At 41.7% G+C, this 15,000-nt stretch overlaps 2 protein-coding genes across 3 annotated transcripts in view; both read right to left on the bottom strand.

The window, feature by feature from the left end:
- Positions 1–1,173: 1,173 nt before the first annotated feature.
- Positions 1,174–5,900, bottom strand: soul4 (heme-binding protein soul4). 2 transcript variants are annotated; one of them, XM_026360425.1, is made up of 6 exons: positions 5,755–5,900; positions 4,560–4,752; positions 4,140–4,225; positions 3,651–3,792; positions 3,369–3,552; positions 1,174–3,286 (listed from the first exon to the last, which is right to left on the bottom strand). In XM_026360425.1, exons 2-6 carry the CDS (start codon positions 4,711–4,713, stop codon positions 3,112–3,114), a joined length of 741 nt encoding a protein of 246 aa, XP_026216210.1. In that variant the 5' UTR covers positions 4,714–4,752; positions 5,755–5,900; the 3' UTR covers positions 1,174–3,111. The 2 variants fall into 2 exon arrangements, with proteins under 2 accessions (XP_026216210.1, XP_026216212.1); XM_026360427.1 differs by lacking the exon at positions 5,755–5,900 and adding an exon at positions 5,366–5,711.
- A 2,736-nt stretch (positions 5,901–8,636) lies between these two features.
- LOC113161262 (mitogen-activated protein kinase kinase kinase kinase 3-like) overlaps positions 8,637–15,000 on the bottom strand; it is a 31,923-nt gene continuing 25,559 nt past the window's right edge. Inside the window, 7 exon segments of the mRNA XM_026358750.1 lie at positions 8,637–9,443; positions 9,446–9,508; positions 9,584–9,654; positions 11,503–11,595; positions 11,673–11,741; positions 11,812–11,983; positions 14,081–14,184. Of these exon segments, the coding sequence (XP_026214535.1) occupies positions 9,276–9,443; positions 9,446–9,508; positions 9,584–9,654; positions 11,503–11,595; positions 11,673–11,741; positions 11,812–11,983; positions 14,081–14,184 (740 nt within the window). The 3' untranslated portion in view covers positions 8,637–9,275.

Below are 15,000 nucleotides of genomic sequence, written 5' to 3'. Positions count from 1 at the left end.
GTTCGCCTGAAACCACTATGGGAAATGGGTATGAACCCTAACCCCATGTAATCCCTATTTCATATTTTAATGAATAAAACTAAACACTGATAAAAGTAGTAACCAGCTGAGATCACTGTAAATGTCACTGGGAGTCACCTGGTGGACAGGTGGTGGCAGGACACCGATCCTGTCACGGTTAACCCATCATTCATCATCAGTTCTGTAACGTTGACAGAGCCTATGGAGTTTAAGTTGAACACAGATACTTTTACGGCTGCACTGTGGCGGTGTGTGGAACAACGGAAAGGGCCTCCAGGATCGGAGTCTCGTGCACGGAGTGAGTTTCTTCCTCTGTCTTTGCTCACGTGGAAGAGTTAGCAATAGAAAGACATAAACGATGCAGCTAAATGTGAAAGTCAAAGTGAGTTCAGGTCACTGCTGGGCCGAAACTGATCCTCGTGTCACTGATCATAATCCTGATTCACATGAATTTACATGCAGACACTGAAACTCTTTAGGTGCTGATGCAGTGACCGTTTCACCATCAATCAGAGCAAAGATCCTCTTTAGCTGTCCATACCACAGGTGAGTCCCAGTCCACATGCAGTATGGTGCTTTTGACCAAGATCCTGATCCACCATTAACTGGACTTTCAAGATCCAGGTGTATTTAAACTACAATCCACTGCACTCAGGTGAGTTAACTAACTGCGTGGCTCCAATTATTATTTTTTTGTTTTGTTTTACTCGAAACATCAAATTATAGATTATAAAAAAATTAAATCGTTGATTGTCTCTACGAATAATCATTTTGTTACAGTAACGGTACATGTTCAGTACACGGTTTAGCAGTAACTGATTCAGTATTACTCATTTCACTGTCAGCTCAGGAGGAAAACATGTAGTACAGTGATGAATATTAAATATTTAAAAGCACATTTTCCACAAAGACAGTAAAAACTGCTTCTCTCATCTGATCACTGTCAAACCTCCGCTCTATTGTGAGTTGAAACTAAGAATTGGAATCACATCACAAACGTTTGTAACTGGCATCAAGCACAAGGCAGAGACCATTACAACAGTGTGACTGCTGAGGGACCCAGTAAAAGCAGTAATGTAATGTTAATGTAAATTCATTATCATCAAATGATTTCAACTTTTACAGGATTTAACGACGCTTCAAGTTGCGTCGTCACTTTACATCAGATTTTATTTTTATTATCTTGCACACAAAGGAAAAAAAAAAAATCACTTTTACAATCAAAACTAGTCATCAGATAATAACAGGCACAAAAATCACAAAGACTTGTAGTTTGGTCATTTTCAAGTTTCATGTCGAATACTGAGGAAATAAAAAGTGAAGAACTGCAAAATTAAGTGTTAAATTCCGTTTTTAAAACGAGGTGTTTCTAATGTGCAGGAATAAAAATGTAAGTTTCTACGTTACTGAACAATAATCAAATCTAATCTAATCTAATCCAATCCCAGGTCTCTCCTGCGCCCTGAGCCTGTGATCTCACCTGTGTCCCGATTCATTAATCAAAGCAGTGGCTATAAACCGGTGAAGAACCTTTACTGAGCATTTCAACTAGTCTACTCTCTGAACTCTCTGATTAATTCGGTTTAGCATTGTCTGGAAAGTCCAGGACACCTGCAGGACTCTGGTTTATCCCCGCTCGTGTGTGCAGGGCGTCGAGGTGTGACAGAAGCAGGTCTTGAGTGAGCACGAAACAGTCGGGATCCTCTGGGAATAGTAAAGGAATCCACAGGGATTCGATCCAGCGTCCAGTTCTTGGAAACATGGATATATATTATAAGAACTGGATTTCTGGCAGTGGGGATAAAGCATGTGGCCTGCGACTGGGCCAAAGTCTCGTCTGCCCATCTTAACGCAGAATGATCAACTGTAACTGGACTTTCTATTTACTCCCAGGTTATTCAGACCTTAGTCTTTAGTCCGGAATGTGATGTTTTCTCTCCAGTCCAAAACAGATTGTTTATGGCATGATAAACATTTCAAAACCTTCAGAGAATCACCAACAAACTTTTATAAAAGCACCACTTTATAAAAAATATTCTGTTTCATTCTTCACTAATCTGTCAGCAACCGGTCTGTGGAAACGACTCAACTCCAGACCAGCTTCAGATCCTGGTCCAACACCTTTCAGAGCGGCAGATTAAAGGACAGTTCCATAGTTTATCAGTCACTGAGAACCGTTTGCTCGACACGAACCCGTCTGATAGACGAGAAGCTTCAGCAGGAGGAGATGATGTAAAACTAAGGTTTTATTCTGAGATACGAAGTGTTAATGAGTACCTGTAAAACTGCCCTTTAATCAGTGACTTCAACCTGTGAGTTTCCTCCGACAGAAAACCGACAGATTCTCTTTTCCCTTCATGAAAATTTCAAAATCAGTTTCTGATCTGAATCTGTTTCAGAGAGGTTTTATGTGATCTACCGAAAACGGATTCCGTTTCTGTAGAAAAACTAACTCTGTTAGAATAACCTGAACTTTAAATGCAACATTTTCTGACTGATTTTATACAAACTGTGGCAACAGCAACAGTTTTAAAGTGAGTTCAGAGTCCACAGACCCCGACTGGTCGTGGTTCTGTTCGGGTCTACGATGTAGTGCTGCAGCCTGTGTTCTACTCCCTCCCACTAGAACACATCAACAGCCTCCACACTTTAACCAGTTCCTGAATCTTAAGGAGGATTAAGTGCAGGACAGGTTTAGAAGGGGTCCCTAATGAACTGGCCACTGAGTGAAATCTGATAAACTATAAAGGTTTTACAAACCCCGTCTCTAATGCCACTCATGCCTGAAAATCTAGCTTAGCATGACAACTGAGACAGGTGGAAACGGATAGCTTAGCATTAGGACTACCCGCAGATGGAAAGCGCTAGCTTAGCATAAAGAAAGGAACAAACTCCAATGAATTAATCATGTTTCATCTAAACATTAAATTGAGAAAATATGCTGTTTGAATCCAGACTGAACCTGAACCTGATCCATCTCCACGGAAACCACCTGATAAACCATATTTACACAGAAAAACTGACAAATCAGAGAGAAGCTAACAAACATAAACCTGCTGTGATGGTGGAGCAGAGGATGATGGAAGACATCTACAGACTACGTCTGATGAACCAGATCTCGTTCCTGCGGCGGGGGACGCCAGGGTTCTCATACACGGCCACCATGTAGTCGTCTCTGCGCAGCTCGTCGCTGACGCCCAGGATCTCCCACAGCAGAGCGATCTGACGGCCCACCGTGACCTCAGTGGTTGTCCCAAAAAACGGCCTGACAGCCAATCACAGAGCACAAGTAATTTAATCACTAAAAAGTAAAAAAAAATATTTGGGGGTGGGGGGGTAGCACTCACCTGACAACCACTCTGATTGGCTCTCTGTGGACGATGGTGATGTCTGGGTCGAAGGGCTGGGGGGGGCTGGACTGGAAGTCAGCAGGCAGGAAGAATGAAGTCTGGACGTTTTTCTCAAACGTGTTTCCGTCCTCCATCATGTGGATGGTGCTCACCACTGGCACCGTCATCCCCAGATACCTGCCTACACACGATCAATACAGCCCCATCAGCCACAGCAATCTGTTCACCAGCGTGTTTACAACAGATGTGCTACAGGTGTGTTGTGGGTCGGAGTCTCACCTGCAGAGTTCTCTTTACAGATGAAGCGCATCAGCTTCATGAAGCCCATCGAGATGCTCTGTTCATAGAGATCTTCTCCTCTGGTCACACATGCCCAGTGTCCGGCTGGGTACACCCGCTCCTCGTACAGGACCTCCCCCATCTGGGGAGAAGCACACACAGACCCTCACCCATTTAAAGCAGGTTTCTGCAGTGCCCCAGTTGTCTTTAGTACATGTGAACATCAGATTCCTGTTTCAAAAATGGTTCGGTTCCTTTGCCTGCTCCTGAGCTAAACCCGTATCTGGCTGAACATGAGCCAGATCACACAGAGATGTTCAAAAAAATAACTCTCGCCACAAACTGATTACAGGATGCTGATGTTTGGAATCAGCATCAAACTAAACGGCGAAGTTGGATTTAACGAGACGGGTATGTGTAAACACCCTGGCCCCGACCTCAGATCCAGATCAGATCTGTTCTGGTCCAGTGTGGACTCAGGGCCTTTACCTTCTCATGGCGGGAAATGGGAGCGAAGGGGAGTGGTTCCCTTTGCTGACTATTTCGGGTCATTTCCTGTATGGGTCCGGTCATTTCTGTAACAAAAACAGGAAACAGCTGGATTAACATAGAACCAGGCATAGCACGGAACAGTGATACAGCACGTTCTAGCATCAACTGGATGTTCTGAGAGGAGAAAAAAAATTTCTTATTATTAAACCAGCAGAACTCAGTGGTTAATTATTGTCATTAATAAAACAGATTTCCTGTTATAACTACGGATTTTCCTTCTACATCAGCTGTAGCACGAAAGGTTGAAGTACTCTGCTCCTAAACCTTCAACCCAACCTTAAAACTCCCACACCACTAGCAGTCTCTCATTCAGGTGCTTTTATTGTGAAGGGTTATAGTTACTCCCACTAAACTCACCTGGTGGCACTGACACCTGGTGGGTGCTGGCCACCGCCTGCCAGTGACTTAGCAGTCTGTCATCTTCCTCCATTGGCTCAGGGTTGTCGGTGATGTCATCATCTAGCTGCTCATCATCCAATCCCTCAAGGTCTTCCAAAGAGATCAGTGCCATGATTGGAGGAGAAGCGCCCACCTGGATTGTTGATTGATTCTGTAACAGGAAATAAATACAGGTGGGATCGGCAGGTCACAGTCTGCTGATTAATGAAACTTTTTGATTCTGGACTAAAATCAGGCCGATGGCCATGTTACTGCTGCTGCTGATTTATCGCAGCACAAACGGGAAGTTTGTTTTTTGTCTGAGGCTGACACTCTGACACGCTAGAACCTCTGTCTTCATTCTTAGCTGTTCTGAATCTGTTGGACTGATCTACGTTGATTGAACAGTGACTGGCTGAAACGTTTGCTGTCTGTAGGACACCAGTGAGAACCAGACTGAGTGTGAACGTTTGCAGGTGACACAGCATCAGTTAAAGACTCTACTGAGGAATCTATTGTGTTCACAAAGCAGCAGGTTTTCTTCCTGTTCTCAACCAGCCCACAGTCTGACTGATCATTAATAAAATAAACCACAGTCACCAGTTAAACCAGTCACTAGTATTTTAATTGACACTAAAGATGTTGTTTTTGATTTTTTTTAATTTGAAAATCAGACTTCCTGATAAGACTTTTATTTTATAAACCGGATATGACTGTAGAATAAATAAGGAAATAAAATTATAAACATTATTTTAAGTGTTTAATTGTTTACCACTGAACCTAACCTGTCGTCCAAAAGTCGGATTCTGGTGCGGGCAGTTCCCGTCCTGGAAAAGGGCTCGGGTCTCGATACCGACCCATCATTAATAAATTAGGTCATCGCGGGACCACGTCCAAACAAACTGAAACAGGCCATTAACCCGCTTCAGTTCGGCCTGGATTAAACCGATTTACTATATGGACTAACAGGAGCGCGGAAGACCTGGTTCAGGAACCACAAGTACCAGAACCGGACCGGGTTTATCTAATCGCGATAAGGTTAGCTGCAGTTAGCTGAACATCAGCAGTTAGCACGGTTATCCTGGTTAGCTCCATTAGCACAGATCTGCAGATCGTGTACAGCTCGGGTAGGAACGGTTATCTGTCGGGTTTATTACGGGTCTACGGGTCTTACCGTGTTCTACTCGCACCTGTCCGCCAGGTGAGTCCGCAGCAGCGTTTTTAACGACACGGTGCTTCTTCTTCTTTACTTCCGGTGAACTGCGAACCCGTCAAAATAAGATCCGCAAGAAGTGATGGGGTCAGCCTTAATATCGTAAATATATTTATGATACAGGGAAGGTTGGTTAAATTTAAAATCTAGAGTTGTCTTTGCATTACGTTATTTTTTGGGAGTGGAATAAAAACCTATATGTGATTGTAGAATGGGAGGCAGAGCCTTTAGCTATCAATCTCCTCTCCTGTGGAACCAGCTCCCAGTTCAGGTTCTGGAGGCAGACACCCTCTCCACATTTAAGACTAGACTTAAAACTTTCCTTTTTTATAAAGCTTATAGTTACAGATGGATCAGGTGACTCTGAACCATCTCTTAGTTATGCTGCTATAGGTTAGTCTGCTGGGGGACCTCTACTGATAAACTGAGCTCCTCTCCTCTCTCCTTTCTCCTCTATCCATTCAAATTCTACCATTTCATGTCATTAAGTTTGTGTCTTCTCTCTCCTGTAGTTGTGTTTCCTCCTCTCTGTCTCCCTCTCTCTGTTCTCCTCTGCAGGTATCCTTCTCTTTGGAGCTGTATATCTCCACAGTCCAGTTACTGGTCCTACCAACCTGTCCAGTGTTTCTGCTGCTTGTTTTTTGTTGCCTGCTGTTCTTTTCTCTTTTCTCTTTCCACTCACCCCAACCTGTCGAGGCAGATGGCTGCCCACTATGAGCCTGGTTCTGCTGGAAGTTTCTTCCTCTTAACAGGAGTTTTTCCTCTCCACTGTCTCCTGGTGGTGCTCAGTGGGGTTGTTGGGTTTTCTATATAATTCTATATACAGTAATAATACTGTAAGGTCTTAAACTGTAAAGTTAATTGAGATTACCTTTGTTGCGATTTGGCACAATATAGATAAACTGAATTGAGCTGATTCTGTAGTGTTTTGTAGCTAACATTTGAATTCATACATAACTTAAACCGAACTTACGGTCGGTGTCCTATGAGTGTGATGAATCAGTTTAAGAAACAATTTAAACTAATGTAGGGGGTCCATATTAACAATACATAGCACTACAATATAATATTAATGTTACTAATATTTTGAAACTGTGTATCTAATTTAACAGGATTGTATGAGTGATATATTCCCAGATAACTTCTTGCCTGTGAAATAATGTTCCTCATTGCTTGCCATTGCCATTATTCCAGCACAAAAGTGTGTTTTCATTTACTGGTCCTGGTTAGTGTGGTGCAGAGTCCTGATCCAATGTGGCGGCGCAACAGACACGTTCCAGGAGCCTCAATGTGCATCTGTGTTTGTATACAGTATCTTTAAACCTGACCTGTTTGACATCATCAGCGCTGTTTTGGGTAAGTCAAATTCTTTTTGTGTTTTGTCTTTTACCCAACTGGGATGAAGACGAGTGAGTTTATCTCCTGTGAAAACTTTTTATTTACAGGAAAGTGCTCAGTTTGTTTTAAAGCTGTTTTCAGTGTTAACTAGTTCTCAGAGCCTGGTTTCTGATCAGTGCTGTTCACACAGAGGTTGGAGGAAACTGTCATTGTAATGAGCTCTGCAGTGCCTTCCACGAGTGACAGGGTGGGCCGGGTTGGTCCAGTTGGGTTAGGGTTACCAGTGCTGTTTCTGTGCTATGATGTACTCTAAATCCTGACTGAAAATCTTCATACTGCGCAGGTGGTCACATAATTGCTTAGAAACTACTTTTTCAAGGATTTTAGAGATAAAGGGCAGTTTGGATATTGGTCTATTATTTACTGAAACCTCTACGTCCAAAGTGGCTTTTTGAGTAGAGGTTTGACTACAGCAACCTAAAAGCCTGTGCCTGTTGTAAAGATAGACTGATCTGATCTAATATAGATGTGCTGATCAAAGGTAATTACTGAAATTAATTCAGAATGATCTATGGGGAGGTAGACTTATGATTTTATTTGAAAAGAAAGTCATGAAATCATTGCTGCTGGGAGTTGAGGGGATACTAGGCTCGACAGAGCTAGACTCTATTAATGAGGAGTAATATGAAGTTTTAGCTTTTTTATATATTATTGAACTATCTTTCCAGGCAAGACTCATCTAAATTAGTGAAACGCCACCTCCTTTCCAGCTTACGTGATCTCTGCTTTAAGCCACAGATTTGTGAATTGTACCATGGGCTAACTTCCTCTGATTCACTAGCTTCTTTTTCAGAGGGGCAACAATATAATAATAATAATAATAATAATAATAATACAAAATACAATAATTAATCCACTTGGGGACAGCTGCCAGACAGTACATGTCGGTGCTACTACAGGGTTTTGGTGTCTTGTCCAAGGACACCTCAGCAAGTAGGCACGCCTCCCGCGTGGCATATCGAGTATTGTTCGGAGTCAGGCTGCAGTATTATCAACAAGATGGTCTAACTCGTATAAGAGTAGGCAGTTATCAACATCTACCTGGATATTAAAGTCACCCACTATAATGACTTCATCTGCTCTTCACTGTTCTTTCTAACTAATTCAGATAGAAAGTCTGAGCATTCAGTTAAAAAATGTTTTCTTCTTGAAAATAAGAAAAGCAGATTAGTGGCAGTTGTTGTTAGGTGGAAACGATAGTTGTTTCTGTCTTCTCTTCCTATGTTTCCAGTCAGCTAGGCCCTGGAACCTTTGTTAATTAAGCCAGGTATTTTTTTTCAGGTAACTTAAGGGTGCGACACCTTCCCTGTGCTTGTCTGCTGTGTCAGGGAGTGACCATCTGTGTTAATAGCTTAGAAACTATTGAGTAGTGTTGATATGTTTTAGAAAAGTCTGTAAGCCCATTGCAAATGTGTATTTTGTGACTTAAGGATTACAACAACAAATATAAAAAAGTTTTTATTATACAGTATTTACATGTCAGCATAGAAAAACAATACTCTACTACTGTAACTCTGACTCTAGATGAAGGCACAGCAGCTCTGCCTTCATCTGTGTGTGTACCGATAAGCTGTGAGTACAGACCATTTACAATAATTACTGTAGGTTAAGGTCATGGAAAGACTAGTAGGGGTGGGGTGTGACCCCTCACCTCGCAGGTTGTTGCAGTTTGAACATGTCTCTCTGTCCACTAGTGGACAGACTGAATACTCAGATAAACAGTAGAAACCAGGATATCGCTGCTAGTCTCTTCACACATTCTTCAAACACACAACTATTCAGTAAATAGATTCTGGACCACAGAGAACCACAATCTGGTCCAGTTCTTTCTTTCACAGAGACTGTGGATTTTGAATGCTGACAGAATTTGTTCAGTACCGTTTGACTAGTGTCAGTCTTCTGACCTGAACTGGTTTGGTCCTCTAGAAATGAAGTAGAGAAGAGATTCTTGTTGTGTAACACCGGTATACAATTATAGACTGGTACCTGAAGCAGTTCTGGTTATTTGAACATTGTTTGATGCTGGCTTGGTTTTGGTTTAGCTCTGGTGTGGTCCTAAATTTGTTCCCAATGCCTTTAAGGTCTCAGTAGCTGTTTTCGTGTCCAGCGAGGATGTACAGGTTACTGTGTTCGGTTGGATTATCTGTTGCTCTGCTCTCCAGAACCACCACCCTGCAGACAAACAGGTGAACAGTCAGGTATTCAGACAGGTGAGATGACTGACAGGTGAGCAGACAGGTGAACAGTAGGATGGTTCCGACCTGTCGGAGCTCAGCAGGCGAAATATCCTGCTGCTGTCAACGATCTCCTGAGTGACCTGCAGAGAAAGAATCAGGTTATGACTCAGCAGTGCGGTGGGCAGGTTCCTGCTCTCTGATTGGGTGATAATTACCTCATTAGATTTTAAGCCCCGTCCCTGCATGCCGTGTCTCCAGAATGCCAAAACACTGTCCTGCAAACACACTGAGGTAAAGACATGGTCAGCGCACCTGGAGAAAGCTTCAGGTTTTAACATGGTCTGAGGTGGTTTAAGACTGAGTTCCAGACACAATCTGTAAGACGGACACTAAGCGTTTAGAAGTGGTACACCCAGGGGTAGGCAGGGTAAGCGTAAGGAAGTCTTGCCCTAGGACCCCTACTGGCCACAGCTGGGATTCAAACCCCAGTCTCCCACACTACACTAACTAGCCAGATGTTATATTATTATCTTATTATTCAGTGTCAGTTCGATGCAGGGCTGGTTAGAAGCTGAGCTTGTTATCCTGAGAACAAACGCAGACAACTGTGAAACAACAGTTATACTTCCCAAGCTCCAGATTAAATCTTTGAAATGTATAAATTTCACATTTTTTTCTGAGATGATGCACATATCAGTTATAAAGTATTGAAGTGCCCTCAACAGCATAGAGAGAAGCAGGTGTCGCAGGTGTCATGGAGCATGCACAGCCTGTTAAAGACGTTTATCTCCAGCTAATTATGTAGGTATCAAACTGTCAGAAAGTTCAAAAACTATTCATGAAATATGTCCCCGTAGTAACAGCGATGGTATGTCTTTGTAAAACTTCTGACTCATTAGAATTTTCTTATTTTATATGTAGTCGCCGCCAGACAGAAGCAGAATACCAGACACATGAAGACGTTTAAGAACATGAAAAACACATTAATATGTTGTCTTTAAACAGCCTGAGTCCCGGACTCATGACACACATGTTTAAACACAACACAGTTAGGACCGAGGACTGATTTAAAGCATTTTACATAATACATCAGGTTCCTCTGACTCTTATAAAATGTTGTCAAACCTTATAAAGACATTCTAGCTAAGTGACAGTTGACAAAGTATGTACGTCATTATTATTTATTTGAGGCAACGAGCAGGGAAACATGGTCGACTGCTCTGACGGATGGAAACTGCTGAGCTGAGGATTTTTAAACTTGAGCTGTTGCTACAGATTTTTCCTGCACCAGGAATTAATTTTCCAAAGACTGGGACTGAGCTCAATAAGGGGACGGTGGTTGTGCACAATGAAAACTGACGAAAGCTGCAGCAGCAAAGAAAAATTGTTATTCTCATTATTTAGGCTGGTTAGTGTAGTGGTAACATCACCGCCTCCCATGGGGGCGACTGGGGTTTAAATCCCAGCTGTGGCCTACCTCCAGTAGGGGTCCTTAGGCAAGACCTCCTCATGCTGCCCTGCCTATCCTTGTACCTTGTACTGACTTGTAAGTTGCTTTGGATAAAAGCGTCTGACTAAAATGTAAAAAATGTATTTTTTTGTTTCTGGACAGATTTTGTTTGATTTATAGCTGTTTATTTTATTAATTTGGTTTGTGCAATCTGGGACATTCAAACCTGTAAAACATGTTATATTTGTGAGTTTGAGTTTTTCTATTAAATAAGAAGTGAGACACAAATGCTGTGTCTGTGTTCTGAGTGGGGTCAATGATTTAATCAAGAACCCCGATTTAGCTTCTGGATTACTGGTTATGATCTGAGACCCTTGGGTTTTCTTTTCCATACTAGCTAGCCTTAGCTGAAGCTCAATACTAACCTGTTCAGAAGACAGTTTGTTAATTCCAGGTCCATCCTAAAACCTGTTTGGACCCGTGTTACTGGTCAAATGCGCAATAGGTAGAATTACACAGGTCCAAACAGAAACAGACCTTCTGACCCAGAACGAACATTGGGAAAGAATTTACAGGCTGTAGCATTGTTGTCTGATAAGCTAATAGTTCAACTTAGCATATGACCTATAGTGGTCATGTTATTAAATTAATTAAATTGCATATTGTTCCTTCAAGGTGGTTTACCAATCGACTCAATCTGGAAGTTGAAGGTGAGCTCAGCTAACAGCTTCTTGCTGGACTTCAGTTTCCCCTGAAGGTTTACGATCTTAATACAACCTGCAAGAAGCACAAATAAAGCTCAGCTCAAATCTCTTAGATCAAACAGACAAAATCATCTGAGCTCAGAAACTTACGGTCCAGACAGACCAGGATGGTGTCTCTCTCCAGCTGAGTGATGTGGATCACACAACTCTGAGGGTTTTCTGAAGGAAGGAAACATAGTTAGACAACTGTTCATGGTAGGACACATACCTGTGTCAGTAGAAGATGTACCTGAATCAGGTGTGGCAGAGCAGGAGGAGTTGGGATCGAGGGTCTGAAAGCTGATGGGCTGGTCTGGTTTGGTTTCTCTGCTGAGACCGACACAGATTAGCGGGTAGGGCTGCTCCGGGACAACGAGCAGCTCCAAAACCTCCAGAGGACATGGAGGCTGGAAGTCCACGTTCTGAAGAAGCCAGAGAAGTAATGACTTTTCACTGTGTCTGGTTCTCACAGTCTGAAGCTTGATTTATGGTTCTGTGTAGAATCTAGTTGGTGGTGGGGTTTGATGACACTACAGTGGTGTGAAAAAGAGTTTGCCCCCTTACTGATTTCTTATTTTTTTGCATATTTGTCAAACTTTAATGTGTCTGATCATCAAACAATTTTAATTATTAGTCAAAGATAACACAAGTAAAAACATCATGCAGTTTTTGAATGAATTAAAAAGTCATTTCTAAAACTTTGGGACTGCAGTGAACCACAGTGAGCCATTATCTATAAATTGCAAAAACATAGAACAGTGGAGAACCTTCCCAGGAGTGGCCAGCTGACCAAAATTACCCCAAGAGAACAGCAAAAACTCATCCAAGTGGTCACAAAGACCCCACAACAACATCCAAAGAACTGCAGGCCTCACTTGTCTCAATTAAGGTGAGTGTTCATGACTCCACCATAGGACAAAGACTGGGCAAAAATGGTTTGCATGGCAAAGTTCCAAGACGAAAACCACTGCTGAGCAAAAAGAACATAAAGGCTCATCTCCATTTGCCAGAAAACATCTTGATGATCCTCAAGACTTTTGGCACAATTCTCTGTGAACTGATGAGACAAGTTGAACTTTTTGAAAGGTGTATGTCCCATTATGTGTGGCGTAAAAGTAACACCACATTTCAGAAAAAGAACATCATACCAACAGTAAAATATGACGGTGGTAGTGTGATGGTCTGGGGCTGTTTTTCTGCATCAGGACCTGGAAGACTTGCTGTGATAAATGGAACCATGTATTCTGCTGTGTGCCAAAATATCCTAAAGGTGAATGTCCGAATCCAATTGAGATGCTGTGGCGTGACCTTAAAAAGGTGGTTCATGCTCAAAAACCTTCCAATGTGGCTGAATTACAACAGTTCTGAAAACGTTTGATTGCAGTTGTTGCTGCTAAGGGTGGACCAACCAGTTACTAGGTTTAGGGGGCAAACACCTTTTCACACAGGGCAATGTAGTTTTTGATTTATTTTTACCCTTAATAATAAAAACCTTCATTTAAAAACTGCATGATGTGTTTACTTGTGTTATCTTTGACTAATAATTAAATTCGTTTGATGATCCGAAACATTAAAGTGTGACATATGGAGATCCTTTCTACCTGTGGCAATCAATCTGTACAATTCCTCCCCCCTCTGTAAGGGGTGGGGGAAGTGATACTGTCATAAACTTGCTGTGAATATATTGACCCAATTTAATTTATCTATTTACGTATTCTGTATATATATTTTTCAGTTTTGATGTTATTGTGTATTTCTGTTTGTGTATTTATGTTGGTGTTGGATCTTTCCTGGTTGTGGTTCCTTTTCTTTCTGTCTGTTTTGAGAACAATGGTAATGAGGCAAAACAATTTCCCTCTGGGATTAATAAAGTTTTTTGAATCTTGAATCTTGAATCTTGAATACATGCAAAAAAATAAGAAATCACAAAGGGGGCAAACTCTTTTTCACACCACTGTATGTGGAGCTTCTTTACCACTGGCTGAGTTACATTCACCCTGCTCAAAGCCAAGTAGGACGTTAAATGTTGCTGGTGCTGTCAGTGACAACCCAACAAATTTCGCTTCACATTCTCCTTTACTCACTGGTTTATAATTCATGTAAATATGTTTGTTTGTATGTGTCCATGTTGTTCCCTTTTCTCTGTTATTATTTGGCCTTTGTCTGTAACAAAGACATTTTTTAATTCCTCGAATACAAATTCACTAATACAGACAAAACTAAACCAACCATATTAAGGTTACTCTGAGTGACAAGTATATTAAGCTACATTCCTCGCCTGGGGGTTAGGGTTAGCAATGGACACTGAAAGTGGGCAGATCATGTTGGAGTTGAGATACATTTCTGGGGAGGTGCATGTCACATAGGCTATTTGACACAGAAGCATAAATCAAGCTTGAACCATCACAATGTTCAGCTGTAGGTTCAACTGTAGGGGGCGCTCATAAAAATTATTTTTCATAAAAAAATGTTTCTCTACTTTCAGAAAAAACCCACCGCTCTGATGTTTTCTGTCTTACCTTCACCAGCATGAACTTCTGCATTGGCTCGACCCACTCCAGCAGGACCACACCTGATTGAAAGGCTCCACCCAGGTATTTATGACCTGTGTAGGGGTTTCTCACTGTGGGGAGGGGGTGGGGAGGACAGATAAGTTACAGTTTCTGAGAAATCTGGCCTTGACCTGTTTGTTGGTGACTGAGCTCATATTCTTCTAAAACTCACTGAGTCCTGTCACCACATCAGAGACACAGAATAATGTCAGGGTAATCGTCCATTGCTATGCAGATGATACCAAGCAATATGTATGTTCAAAACCAGAAGAAACTAATCAATTACTCAAACTTCAAGCTTCTTAAAAGGTATAAAGGCCTGGATGTCCTCCTTCATTCTCCTAAATCCAGACAAGACAGAGGTTATTTTGTTTGGTCCTAAAAATCTCAGAGACACTATGTCTAATCACGTTCTCACCCTTGATGACTTAGTATTGGCCTCAAGTAATAGAAAGAAATCTCTGAGTTATCTTTGACCAGGATATCTCCTTCACTTCATACATCAAAGAAATCTCTAGAACTGCCTTTTTTCACCTGAGAAACATTGTTAAAATTAGGAGCATCCTGTCCCAAAGTGATTCTGAAAAACTAGTCCATGCATTTGTTACTTCCAGACTGGACTATTATAATTCATTATTAATGGGATGTCCCTATAACTCCTTAAAAAGCCTCCAGTTAATCCAAAATGCTGCAGGCAGAGTTCTGACTGGAATTAGCAAGAGAGATCATATTTCTCCTACGTTAGCTTCTCTCCATTGGCTCCCTGTAAAATCCAGAATTGAGTTTAAAATTCTTTTCCTCACATATAAAGCACTTAATAATCAGGCTCCATCTTATCTTAAAGACCTCATAGTTCCATATTGTTGTTATTCTTTTTTGTTGCCTGC

This window comes from Anabas testudineus, chromosome 1 (assembly GCF_900324465.2).
Source record: "Anabas testudineus chromosome 1, fAnaTes1.2, whole genome shotgun sequence".
Lineage (NCBI taxonomy): Eukaryota > Metazoa > Chordata > Actinopteri > Anabantiformes > Anabantidae > Anabas > Anabas testudineus.
This window is presented reverse-complemented; position numbering and strand designations above follow the sequence as displayed.

What these genes read in the sequence shown, in the direction of transcription:
- soul4 (XM_026360425.1), bottom strand. Translation starts at nt 4,713, where the DNA reads ATGGCACTGATCTCTTTGGAAGACCTTGAGGGATTGGATGATGAGCAG. An exon ending in CTGTAAAGAGAACTCTGCAG is followed by an intron (nt 3,553 to 3,650) that starts GTGAGACTCCGA and finishes GATCGTGTGTAG; the next exon opens with GCAGGTATCTGGGGATGACG. An exon ending in CCAATCAGAGTGGTTGTCAG is followed by an intron (nt 3,287 to 3,368) that starts GTGAGTGCTACC and finishes ATTGGCTGTCAG; the next exon opens with GCCGTTTTTTGGGACAACCA.